The sequence below is a fragment of the Haliotis rubra genome, unplaced genomic scaffold (assembly GCF_003918875.1).
Source record: "Haliotis rubra isolate DU_JTF1 unplaced genomic scaffold, ASM391887v1 Scf14, whole genome shotgun sequence".
Taxonomy (NCBI): domain Eukaryota; kingdom Metazoa; phylum Mollusca; class Gastropoda; order Lepetellida; family Haliotidae; genus Haliotis; species Haliotis rubra.
This window is the reverse complement of record NW_025765336.1, coordinates 330,898-343,591: the sequence shown is the minus strand read 5'-3', so window position 1 is coordinate 343,591 and position 12,694 is coordinate 330,898. Positions and strand designations below refer to the sequence as shown.

Sequence of the window (12,694 nt, the reverse complement as noted above, 5' to 3'; positions counted from 1 at the left end):
AATTGCGCAGATCGATGCTCATGCTGTTGATCACAGGATTGTCTGGTCCAGACTCAATTATTTACAGGCCGCCGCCATATGGTGGAATATTGCTGAGTGCGGCGTAAAACTAAACTCACTCACTCACTCTATCACTGTCAGACACTATAGCTCCTTATGTTGCAATACAGGTAGCTGAATCTTAATATTCGCAGTACATGTTTTGCCAATACTCAGTTGCATGATTATTTGTCAACAAGTTTGATTTCTAAATTGAATTCCTTTTCATGCATGTCATGTAGTTGGAGGTTTTTGGCTGTGTGTTTCAGCTGAAAGTGTTGCCAAAAGATCTTCAGCTGTGTACAGATATGGCCACTGGAGTTGACTCGATGGGACAGTACCAGTTTGGGGACCTGGTCATGATAGAGTAAGTCAGCCACTGTGACATTCTCAAGTTAAATGTAAAATATAGCCGTCACTGTGACATTCTCACATTGTGTGTGGAGTGAGGCGAGCCACTGTGACATTCTGTAATTGGTATGAGAACTGTGTTTCTGTTGCAGTGCCCAGACAGTGGGAGCCATAGTGAGGTTGGAGAAGGAGAATTTCCAGGTCCTCAGCATGCACAACAAGGTGAGTAGGGGAGATAACTACTCTTGTATATAGAGCAAGGTCAGCAGGGGAGATAACTACTCTTGTATATAGAGCAAGGTCAGCAGGGGAGATAACTACTCTTGTATATAGAGCAAGGTCAGCAGGGGAGATAACTACTCCAGCATGCACAACAAGGTGAGTAGGGGAGATAACTACTCTTGTATATAGAGCAAGGTCAGCAGGGGAGATAACTACTCTTGTATATAGAGCAAGGTCAGCAGGGGAGATAACTACTCTTGTATATAGAGCAAGGTCAGCAGTGGAGATAACTACTCTTGTATATAGAGCAAGGTCAGCAGGGGAGATAACTACTCCAGCATGCACAACAAGGTGAGTAGGGGAGATAACTACTCTTGTATATAGAGCAAGGTCAGCAGGGGAGATAACTACTCTTGTATATAGAGCAAGGTCAGCAGGGAGATAACTACTCTTGTATATAGAGCAAGGTCAGCAGGGGAGATAACTACTCCAGCATGCACAACAAGGTGAGTAGGGGAGATAACTACTCTTGTATATAGAGCAAGGTCAGCAGGGGAGATAACTACTCCAGCATGCATAACAAGGTGAGTAGGGGAGATAACTACTCTTGTACTCCAGCATGCACAGCAAGTTCAATAAAGAGATAATTACACTTACATGCATGACAAGATCTGTATAGGAGATATATTCTATAGCATGCACAGCAAGGACAATAAAGAGATAATTACACTTACATGCATGACAAGGTCTGTATAGGAGATATATTCTATAGCATGCACAGCAAGGACAATAAAGAGATAATTACACTTACATGCATGACAAGATCTGTATAGGAGATATATTCTCTAGCATGCACAGCAAGGTCAATAAAGAGATAATTACACTTACATGCATGACAAGGTCTGTATAGGAGATATATTCTCTAGCATGCACAGCAAGGACAATAAAGAGATAATTACACTTACATGCATGACAAGGTCTGTATAGGAGATATATTCACTAGCATGCACAGCAAGGACAATAAAGAGATAATTACACTTACATGCATGACAAAATCTGTATAGGAGATATATTCTATAGCATGCACAGCAAGGACAATAAAGAGATAATTACACTTACATGCATGACAAGGTCTGTATAGGAGATATATTCTCTAGTATGCACAGCAAGCTCAATGGGATGCTCTACAAGGTCAGAGATACTTCTTTCTGCTCTAGCATATGCAGCAAGGTTAGTAGGGGAGATAACTATTCAACCCTGAGGTAATGGCATAATCAGCCTTATTCCCTGACTTATGGATTGATGTAACTGGTTGTTGGATGAAAAAATGCTTAAATTTATTTCTGACAAGCCTTGGAATTTGGCTCCTTTAATCAACTCAATTTTAGTATCTTAATATCGATATATTAGTACACAATCCAATCTGAGCTTTCAAAAGAACCACATTTGAAAACCCCACATGCATTATTTGCATGACATGCAGTTTATGTTGTGAGTGTAAGCCCTATGTGACTTGTGGCTTTGGAGAAAATGTGTTTTCTGTTTTCTAGGTACAGAACTTAAAACCCCAAGCCTTGACTAGGAAGAAGGACACACGGAATGCAGTTGCCCTGGACTCTGAAAACAATAACATTCAGGTCAAGGACATTGTCAAGGTCATCGACGGACCGCAGTCGGTAAGTGGCATTTCATGTTATGAATTTTCTGTTAAGAATATATCTTTCTCCTATGCAAAGTGTGTGCCTATGTTTATGACTTAACATCTTTCTGTAAACTAAAGTCAGTAATGGGTAATGTATTACTCTACTGCTTTCGGGGTGGTAGGGTAGCCATGTGGTTGAAGCGTCCTGATCGTCATGCCGAAGACCTGCTTTTGATTCCCCACATGGGTACAATATGTGAAGCCCATTTCTGCTGAAATATTGCTAAAGGCAGCCTAAAACCATGCTCACTCACTCACTCACTGACCCTACTGCTTTGTTTACGTTTTGTAGATAGCTTGGGAATAAAGATACAACTTTGTACTATAAACATTTGATGGATGCGGTTAACATTTTGGAGTAGTCAACCAAGGTTAGTCTCTGTTTCTGGAAGTAATGTTGTTGTGTTTCAGGGTCGGTCTGGCGAGATCAAGCACCTGTATCGCAGCTACGCATTCCTCATGTCAAGAATGGTGACAGAAAACGGTGGCTACTTTGTGTGTCGAACTCGCCACCTTGTGCTGGCTGGGGATCAAGGGTGAGTAGTCTCAGGACAGGACAACTAATAGCCATGATTTGTTTATAGATACCACAGAATGAACTAGAAATTGTTGAGAGAACTATTTCCAAGTTAAGACATTTTGTCTGTAGTTTCTTCTAGATCTTTTACATCATGACTTTCAGAAATAGTTTTCCAGAATGTTCATAAGTAATATACAGTGGAAGCTGGCAAAGCTGTCAGTTGTCCAATCCGGCAAGTTGTCAGCACCGGCATAAAATCTCAGTCCCGTCCGTGGCTTAAAAGCTCTGCAGTCCGGCAGCTGTCAATTCCGGATCTCAGCATGAAATGAGCCGCCCGAATATGTGTCTACACAGTAATAAGTGCTGTCTAATCCAGGGCATGGCAAGGAGTTGGACGGATGTGTTTACACAGTAATAAGTGCTGTCTAATCCAGGGCGTGGCAAGGAGTCGGGCCGGATGTGTTTACACAGTAATAAGTGCTGTCTAATCCAGGGCGTGGCAAGGAGTTGGCCGGTGTTTACACAGTGCTGTCTAAGTGCAAGGTCAAATCCAGGGCGTAAGTGGCAAGGAGTCAGGCCGGCGATGTTTACACAGCAATAAGTCGCTGTCTAATCCAGGGCGTGGCAAGGAGTCGGCTGGATGTGTTTACACAGTAATAAGTGCCAGGTCCAAATCCAGGTGCTGTCTAATCCAGGGCGTGGCAAGAAGTCGGCCGGATGTGTTTACACAGTAATAAGTGCTGTCTAATCCAGGGCGTGGCAAGGAGTCGGCCGGATGTGTTTACACAGTAATAAGTGCTGTCTAATCCAGGCGCATAGCAAGGAGTCGGAAGGATGTGTTTACACAGTAATAAGTGCTGTCTAATCCAGGGCGTGGCAAAGAGTCGGCCGGATGTGTTGACCCTGTGTGGAAATAACAAGGAATTATGAGCGTGTGGCAGCCATCACACGTTAAGTAACTACATGTCTTCCGATAAAGATAATTTAATCTGAGTTAAGTACGGGTATACTTGTACATGTAATTAGTGAGTTGACACGTGTCACTCATGAGGGATGTTAAATCGGTGGAGTCTTTCGAACACCAACGGTATCACGTTTATGTTATTAAGTGAATAAAAGTGAATATGAGCTCAGTTCTAGTCGTAGGTAACTGTGTCAGCTCTACAATCCGGCACGCTGTCAAAACCGGATTATTTCTTCAGTCCCAGCGAGTGCCGGTTTAGACAGCTTCCACTGTATTTGTGTACTGTGTGGACGTGCATTAATTATACGAGTCTAACCTTGATGTTAAACTATATGTGAGAGCAAATATAACTGTGGGTAAATATTGCTGCAAAATTAGTGCCATTACTTCTAATTTTGAAAAATATTGACATCGGATTGAAATCTGTAGATCAGTGAATGCAGCATTAAGTGATGCTGGAATGTCATCCTTCTGTTCATTTGCAGCAAACCAACACCAGTTTTAGTGCTGGAGGATTTGTGCCAATGTCTCCCCGTTTGGCCAGCCCTGCTCACCCGAGTGGTGGGGCTGGGGGTGGAGGCGCTGGAGGAGGGGCCGGGGGTAGAGGGCGTGGTGGCATCAGTAAGAGAGACCGTGAGCTTATTGGACAGACGGTTCGAGTGAGACAGGGACCCTTCAAGGGTAGGTGGATGTGTATTTCATGTTGCTGTTAATCTCCTTCATTTTACAGTCACAGAATGTTTCATTCCTTTCAAAACTTTTCCAGAAATGGCATCATATTTTTATGTACCTGTTTAGCACATGTACATAAAAATATTTAATACAGTCGATCATATTTTGTTTATGCTGTTGTTCCACATAATGTGTTGGCATGTGAAGTTTTTGTCATTGTTCCATTTGATCATTAAGAAATAGAAATTCTCTGTCATTTGATTGGCGAACCAAGATTTTGCTACTACTTGGCAGTTTTCGTCTTGTGAGTCAAAGGATTCTGTGGTGTTGTCTTCTATTTTTGTGTTTGAAGTGTTTCACCAGATGTTTGACACAATGTTTTACCGGATGTTTGACACAGTGTTTGACCAGGTGTTTGACGCAATGTTTTACCAGATGTTTGACACAGTGTTTTACCCGATGTTTGACACAATGTATGACCAGATGTATGACACAATGTTGGACCAGATGTTTGACACTGTGTTTGACCAGGTGTTTGACACAATGTTTGACAGTGTTTGACACAATGTTTGACCAGATGTATGACAATGTTTGACCAGATGTATGACACAATGTTTGACCAGATGTTCATCCTTGCAGGTTATATTGGTATCGTGAAGGATGCTACAGAATCGACTGCAAGAGTGGAGCTTCACGCCAGTTGCAAGACTATCTCTGTAGACCGGGAGCAGACTTGCCACACTCACGTCAGTACATGCTGCTTTGTCTCTTACCATGATTATGGCACTTATGGGCAGACTGCTGTAGCTCTTTCATGAAGTCAGACAAACTTGAGTTGAAGTCCATCACCCAGATTTGATGGTGGAGATCACGCTCATCCTATCAACCACCCAGATAGAATTAGTTAGACAACAGATATTTGTGGAACTTTGCTGAATCCATCAGAAACAACATTCACTCTGTCGTGTTGCTTTACACGACCAACTTGGCCATTGCTGATGCCACTTGAAATTTGTTGGAATTTTTTTTGTCAATAATTGAGAAATCAGGAGAATATTGAATCTTGAAGTTGAATCAACATAAGGGGCTTGTTAATTCTGCAAGCCCTGAATTTTTATGCCATTTCCAGAATTAACAGATTCCTGTGATTTCTCTGACTGAAACCATATCATGATTGATGTCATCATAATGGTTCAAATTAAGTTGTCATGCCCTCAGCTTATGTTTATCTATTGTGTGAATTAGATAACTAAACAATTTTCATCATTGCAATATTCCCATCCAATATTCCTTCTCTCTACAGAGGGACAGAAGGTCGGTGGTTTCACATCCACCCACCAAAAGACTCCCGTGTATGGTGGCCAGACACCCATGTATGGTGGATCCAGAACTCCGATGTACGGCTCCCAGACCCCTGTACAGGACGGAAGCAGGACGCCGCACTATGGAAGTCAGACACCATCCCACGAGCCGGGCAGTCGCACCCCGGGATCTTCAGCATGGGACCCCTCCAGTGCCAACACGCCATCCAGGTGGGGACAATGTCTTGAAGTACAGTAGAACACGGATATAACGAACTCCAAGGGACCAAGAAATTTAGTTCGCTATATCCGGTGTTTGTTATTCACATTTGATCGCCATCTTGGATTGTAGAGATGTACAGACACGTATATGCTGAGGCTACAAATCTTTATTCTTGTACATGTTTATTGACATAACATTAAAATTCTGAATTTATCATTCACAGACATTAGCTAGAACATGTTTAACAATCACAACAATCTCAACAATATGTTGATTCGCCTCCAACAAGGTTGATGTATACCGCTAAGTGGCTGAGCTGACACTGAGTGAGTTCACTAATCACGTCGTTAATTGGGCTTGGGGGTAGTAAATCAGTTCGCTATAGCCGTTAATTCGCTACTCACGAGTTCGTTATTCACGTATAATTCTAATGATATCATAAAGGATTGTTGACGGGACTTTTAAATTTGTTCGCTATATCCGTTTGTACGCTATATCCGTGTTCGCTATATCCGTGTTCTACTGTATTTAGTGTCTTCATGTCCCCAGGAGGTTAATGTCTCTGATGTTTAGCGTGACTTCACATGAGAAGATTTTTTAGGTTACAAACATATGACTGACTGACTGACTGAGTTTGGTTTTACGCTGCTTTTAGCAATATTCTAGCAACATCACGGCGGGGGACACCAGAAATGGGCTTCACACATTGTACCCATGTGGGGATTCGAACCCGGGTCTTCGGTGTGACGAGCCAACGCTTTAACCACTAGGCTACCCCACCGCCCCTACAAACATATGAAGAACCATAAGAATGTGTTAGTGACACAAATAGTGCTGGAGAGATTGACCAATTAATTGGTCAACTGATCGATCTCACTTGCATCAGAGATTATCAATGAGCTCTGGAGACGAAAGCGTAAGCTTGTCACACAGCTGGTCTGGGTTCGATCTCCCATAAGGGTACATTATGTGAAACCCAATTTGGTCTTACCCAATGAAATATGGCTGGTATACTGCTAAAAGGGGCACTAAACTCACTGTTTTGTTGAAAGTGTATTTTGTATGAGAATGAAAGAAGTGGTTGCTTATGAAAGTGTTGACGTCCTTTGGAAACAAATGTAAATACTGGGAAAGCATACTGAAAATGAAATAATTGGTTTGCTCTGGGAAATATTTGATGATTTGTAATGCTGTCATTATTTCAGACCAAATGAATTTGACTTCAACTTTGATGAGTCCCCCTCCCCGGCTGACTATGCTACGACTCCAAACCCTGGCACGCCCGGATACCAGGCAGACACACCTAGTCCCATGGGTCCCTTCACCCCCCAGACACCGGGCAGTGCTTACTCCCCCTACCACCAGGCTTCCCCCTCCCCTGCCAGCTACCAAGGTGAGTAGCATGTCCCCATCAGCCTGATGATAACCTGTCCCCAGGTGTGGGATGACATTTGCTGTCAGTCATTAGGACAGACACGTTCAGAAGTCCCTTTGTATAAGAGTAGTGAAAATCAAGATGATTTCTCCCCAAATCGTCTCATTTACACTAGTCTAATTGCATTATATTATATGATCACTAATCTGAAATGTACGGGAATGGAAAGGAAGGGACTTTTGTATTTGCCACCTTCCACTAACAGGTGTCTCTGAAGGCCAGATGTGTATATCACTTTCCAAATATTTTCCCTTCTCAATCTGATCAGTTTACCCAGTAAAAAAATACTGAACAAGGCTGAACATAGAGATTTTTTCTGGGTTACATCTTCTTTTTATTCATAACCCAGAAAAAATCTCTATGTTCATCAAATATCATCTTCTAAAATGCCAATCAAGCATCTGAACAAGGCTGTTTGTTGTTAGTATTTTCCCTCCTCCAACCAACCAATTTGTTCCAAAGAATCTAATACAAGCAAAATATTTGTCTGGCCTGTGTATGTGTATTCGAGCACTTGCAGGTCAAAAGTTGCTCTGCCATTGCAGATATTCTGCTGTAAAGGTTCAGTAAGGAGCTGCTTTCTGATGTCTGTGTCTGTTACTTTCACTGCCATCCTTCTTTCTTCCAGCTCCTAGTCCTGGCTATGTAGGCACCCCTAGTCCTGCCGGCTACCAGGCTAGCCCCTCCCCCGGGGGATATGCGGGCACGCCCTCTCCGATGGGTTACAGCCCCATGACACCAGGTGCTCCGTTCACACCACAGACACCAGGCACAGGTAGGCATGAGCTGTATTGAGGTTTTGAAGTTAAATATTGAGATATATCTGTATAAAGGAGTGAAAAATTATATCTTGATTATATATCTATCTAACTAATGGGATCGGGTGGTCAGGCTCACTGACTTGGTTGACACATGTCATCGTCTCCCAGTGGTGTAGATCAATGCTCATGCTTTTGATCGCTGGATTGTCTGGTCCAGACTCGATTATTTACAGTCCGCCGCCAAATGGCTGGAATATTGCTGGGTGCAGCGTTAAACGACAAGCCAACCAACCAACCAAGTATCTAAACTCTAAAATATATCTAAGATATAGGACGATGAGGATATAGATGGGGCAGAAGTTAGGCATCACGAGAATATGACCTGACAGTGTCCTTTGACATCACATCTTAATTTCATCAGAATATGTCCTTGAACTACACAAGGTACTTGATGAATGTGTCCGTTGTACAAGTGTGTATATTAAAACCAGACATTTCCCTGTTGGGATACTGGGTTAGAATTTGTCGCCACCAAGCTTTTAGTCAGAGAGGTACTTAATAGATTGAGTGGTCAGGCTTTATGACTTGGTTCTTTGTGTCACCGTATCCTGATGCTGTGGGTTGTTGCTCATTATATCGATCATTGGATTGTCTGACCCAGGCTGCATATGTAGGCTGCCGGCATATAGCTGGAATATTGCAGATTGAGGCGTAAAACACAGAATACCAAAAGTGACGCATTCCGTTATGTCTGGTGCATGTATGCTAGTCTTACATTTGTGTATCCCTGTGACAGCGATGGACCACAGTATGGCTGACTGGCACACACAGGACATCATGGTGAAGATCAAGGAGACCCATGATGACCCCAACCTCATCTTCCAGACCGGGGAGATCAGGAGCGTCACTGTAAGTAGCACCCAGTCAGCACATCCTCCATTTAGTTCAAGACCGCCTCCGTGATGTAGTGGTAAGAGCGTCCGCCCGGAGAGCGGAAGGTCGCGGGTTCGATCCCCGACCGCGTCATACCAAAAGACGTTAAAATATGGTACTTGTGGGTCTCTGCCTGGCGCTCGGCATTGATGGGTACAACAAGGACTGGTCGGCTCGGAGTCAGTATACTGTGTCTGAGTGTGGTATTCATGCTTCACTGCGGCATGGTATCTCAGTGGGCTAGCACTATAAAACCAGCTTCAGTCTGGGCTAGTACAAGCAGACGCACATACCCATACACACGCATGCACGTCGTCATATGAGCGAAATATTCTCAAGCACGACGTAAAACCCAGTTTCACCTCACCTCACCTCACCTCCATTTAGTTCAAGCTCCAAGACCTGTAAAGATCCGGGTTACAATTGTCTACAGTAACTTACGCTTGTTGTAAAAGGTGACTAACGGGATCAGATGGTCAGGCCCACTGACTTGGTTGACCCACATGTCATCTTATCCCGATTGCGTAGATCAGTGCTCATGCTGTTGATCACAGGATTGGCTGGTCCAGGCTTGATTATTTACAAACTGCGACCATATAGCTATAATATTGCTGGGTTCGGCGTGACACAACAAACCAACTAACCAGTACAAGATCCAATATTGTGGTCATTCCTAAAACTTTCACTCTGAATGATCTAAGACATAAGAGCCAGGTTGTCAGTAGGAGGATTCTTTGGTCAACATAAGGGACCGTTCATAATTTATGGCTGAAGTGGGGTGGTTTGGTTTGACGATGATTTATTTATTTTTTTTTAAATTTTTTTTTGAGGGTGGGGTGGGTGTGTCGGTCACCGTTTTGTTCTGGTGGGGGTCAGCAATTTTGTACATTAAAGTATGTTTAAAATTATGCTTAGAAATTATGGGAAGGAGAGGGGGTGTCATTGATTTTGTACATGACATGCAGGGGGTCACTTATTTTGTGCATAAATTTGGGGGGCGGGGCATTCACATTGTACATGCTTCTCCATAAAAATCATCATCACCCCCCCTAGCCATAAATTATGAACGGTCCCTAACTGGAAAGAATATGGGTAACACCATGATGAAGAATGAGCAAGCTCCTCACATTCATGGCTTGTTCCCAGAGCTCTCTACACTGTTGCTGTCTCCAATCACATTTCCATTCAGTGACAGCAGCCTACAACCATGTGTGGAGTTGTGTGACACAGGCTGATATGTTTTGATATGCTTAGGGTTGAACTTGAAGCTGACTGGCTTATATGTTTAGGGTTGAACTTGAAGCTGACTGGCTTATATGTTTAGGGTTGAACTTGAAGCTGACTAGCTTATATGTTTAGGGTTGAACTTGAAGCTGACTGGCTTATATGTTTAGGGTTGAACTTGAAGCCGACTGTCTGATATGTTTAGGGTTGAACTTGAAGCTGACTGGCTGATATGTTTAGAGTTGAACTTGAAGTTGACTGTCCCATATGTTTAGAGTTGAACTTGAAATTGACTGTCCGATATGTTTAGAGTTGAACTTGAAGTTGACTGTCCGATATGTTTAGAGTTGAACTTGAAGCTGACTGGCTGATATGTTTAGAGTTGAACTTGGAAGTTGACTGGCTGATATGTTTAGAGTTGAACTTGAAGCTGACTGGCTGATATGTTTAGACTGAAGCTGACTGGCTGATATGTTTAGAGTTGAACTTGAAGTTGACTCCCATATGTTTAGGTTGAACTTGAAGCTGATGTTTAGAGTTGAACTTGAACTTGAAATTGATGTTTATGTTTAGAGTTGAACTTGAAGCTGACTGGCTGATATGTTTAGAGTTGAACTTGAAGCTGACTGGCTGATATGTTTAGAGTTGAACTTGAAGCTGACTGGCTGATATGTTTAGGGTTGAACTTGAAGCTGACTGGCTGATATGTTTAGGGTTGAACTTGAAGCTGACTGGCTGATATGTTTAGGATGAACTTGAAGCTGACTGGCTGATATGTTTAGGGATGAACTTGAAGCTGACTGGCTGATATGTTTAGGGTTGAACTTGAAGCTGACTGACTGATATGTTTAGGGTTGAACTTGAAGCTGACTGGCTGATATGTTTAGGGTTGAACTTGAAGCTGACTGGCTGATATGTTTAGGGTTGAACTTGAAGCTGACTGGCTGATATGTTTAGAGTTGATGTTGACTTATATGTTTAGGGTTGAACTTGAAGCTGACTGACTGATATGTTTAGGGTTGAACTTGAAGCTGACTGGCTGATATGTTTAGGGTTGAACTTGAAGCTGACTGACTGATATGTTTAGGGTTGAACTTGAAGCTGACTGACTGAGTGTTTTGTCTTCATGTATTGATGTACATTGTACAAGCTGTTTGTTTACTGCCAGGGAGGAATGTGTTCCGTGTACATCACGGATGAAGACAAGGTCGTCAATGTCTCCTGTGAGCATCTGGAACCTGTGCAGCCTGAAAAACAGGACAAGGTGAGCTGATCATGTAGACCACCACTGCACGGTCTCACCATTAGGGCTGTGGGGAGGCTTAGTTAGTGGTTGAAGCATTCGCTTGTCACGCAGAAGACCCGGGGCAATTCCCGATGTGGGTACAATGTGTGAGGCCCATTTCAGGTGATTCCTGCTGTGATATTGCTGGAATATTGCTAAAAAGGGTATAAAACTACACTCACTCACTCACTAGGTGCCGTTATGTGGACAAAGATGCCAACCCCTCCGATTTTGGAGGAGTTACTTCGATTTTCAAATACAAAGTCCACTCTCCGATTTGTCTATAAAAAACTCTGATTTTATAGAAAATACAAATATATTTATAAATTTAGAATGTTTGAAAGAATCTTAGTAAATAGCCTTTTAAATATGTTCATTTGAGTTAAGTATTATCTGGTTAAGTATGCCCAGAAATTGCACATTTCCAGGCTAAATCTAAAGATTTTCAAAGGGGAGGCCCTCCAGACCCAACCGTTGAATGGGCCTGAGCCCCCTCTCACGCTCACCCCCAACTCGCACCCTCAGGGCTCGGAATTGCTTTTAGCAAGGCATGACTCTGCTTTCATTTGATTCAGGGTTGGCATCTCTGTGTTGAGTTTATCAGAGGGGTATATCATCATGTTCATTAATGTGTTGAACAGTATATCATAACCACAGTGTCAGGTTGATATGTGTGGTGAAGCAGATCTTAAACACAATGTACTGTTAACACATCCTGGTGTTCCTAAGTTGCATAACTCTGCAGAGCACAACCCTGGTCAGATCATCCACATGGTTACATTATATGAAGACTGTGATATGCAGATTGAACTAGTTTTACAAGCATATGGAAATGTTTTAAAGTAGTAAGAATTAGTTTGTTTTGTTGGGTTATTTTCTCCTTTTTAAGTCATATTTTATTTTTGATTAACTACTCATGTACTTTTACGACTGCCATGATATTTTGTAATGTGACTGTCGCCACTGTTCCAGGCCAAGGTTATCCTGGGAGATGAGAGAGAACTGACTGGTACCCTGCTCAGTATTGACGGGGTCGAAGGCGTGATCAAAACTGACGGTGGA

The 12,694-nt window shown here is 42.7% G+C and overlaps 1 protein-coding gene across 1 annotated transcript in view; it reads left to right on the top strand.

Annotated features, from left to right (window-relative positions):
- LOC124268677 (transcription elongation factor SPT5-like) overlaps window positions 1–12,694 on the top strand; it is a 28,774-nt gene that overhangs the window by 14,850 nt on the left and 1,230 nt on the right. Inside the window, 12 exon segments of the mRNA XM_046703647.1 lie at window positions 309–406; window positions 543–612; window positions 2,163–2,288; window positions 2,726–2,857; window positions 4,284–4,479; window positions 5,110–5,216; window positions 5,776–6,002; window positions 7,200–7,387; window positions 8,058–8,204; window positions 8,987–9,099; window positions 11,516–11,611; window positions 12,605–12,693. Coding sequence (XP_046559603.1) covers window positions 309–406; window positions 543–612; window positions 2,163–2,288; window positions 2,726–2,857; window positions 4,284–4,479; window positions 5,110–5,216; window positions 5,776–6,002; window positions 7,200–7,387; window positions 8,058–8,204; window positions 8,987–9,099; window positions 11,516–11,611; window positions 12,605–12,693 — 1,589 coding nt within the window.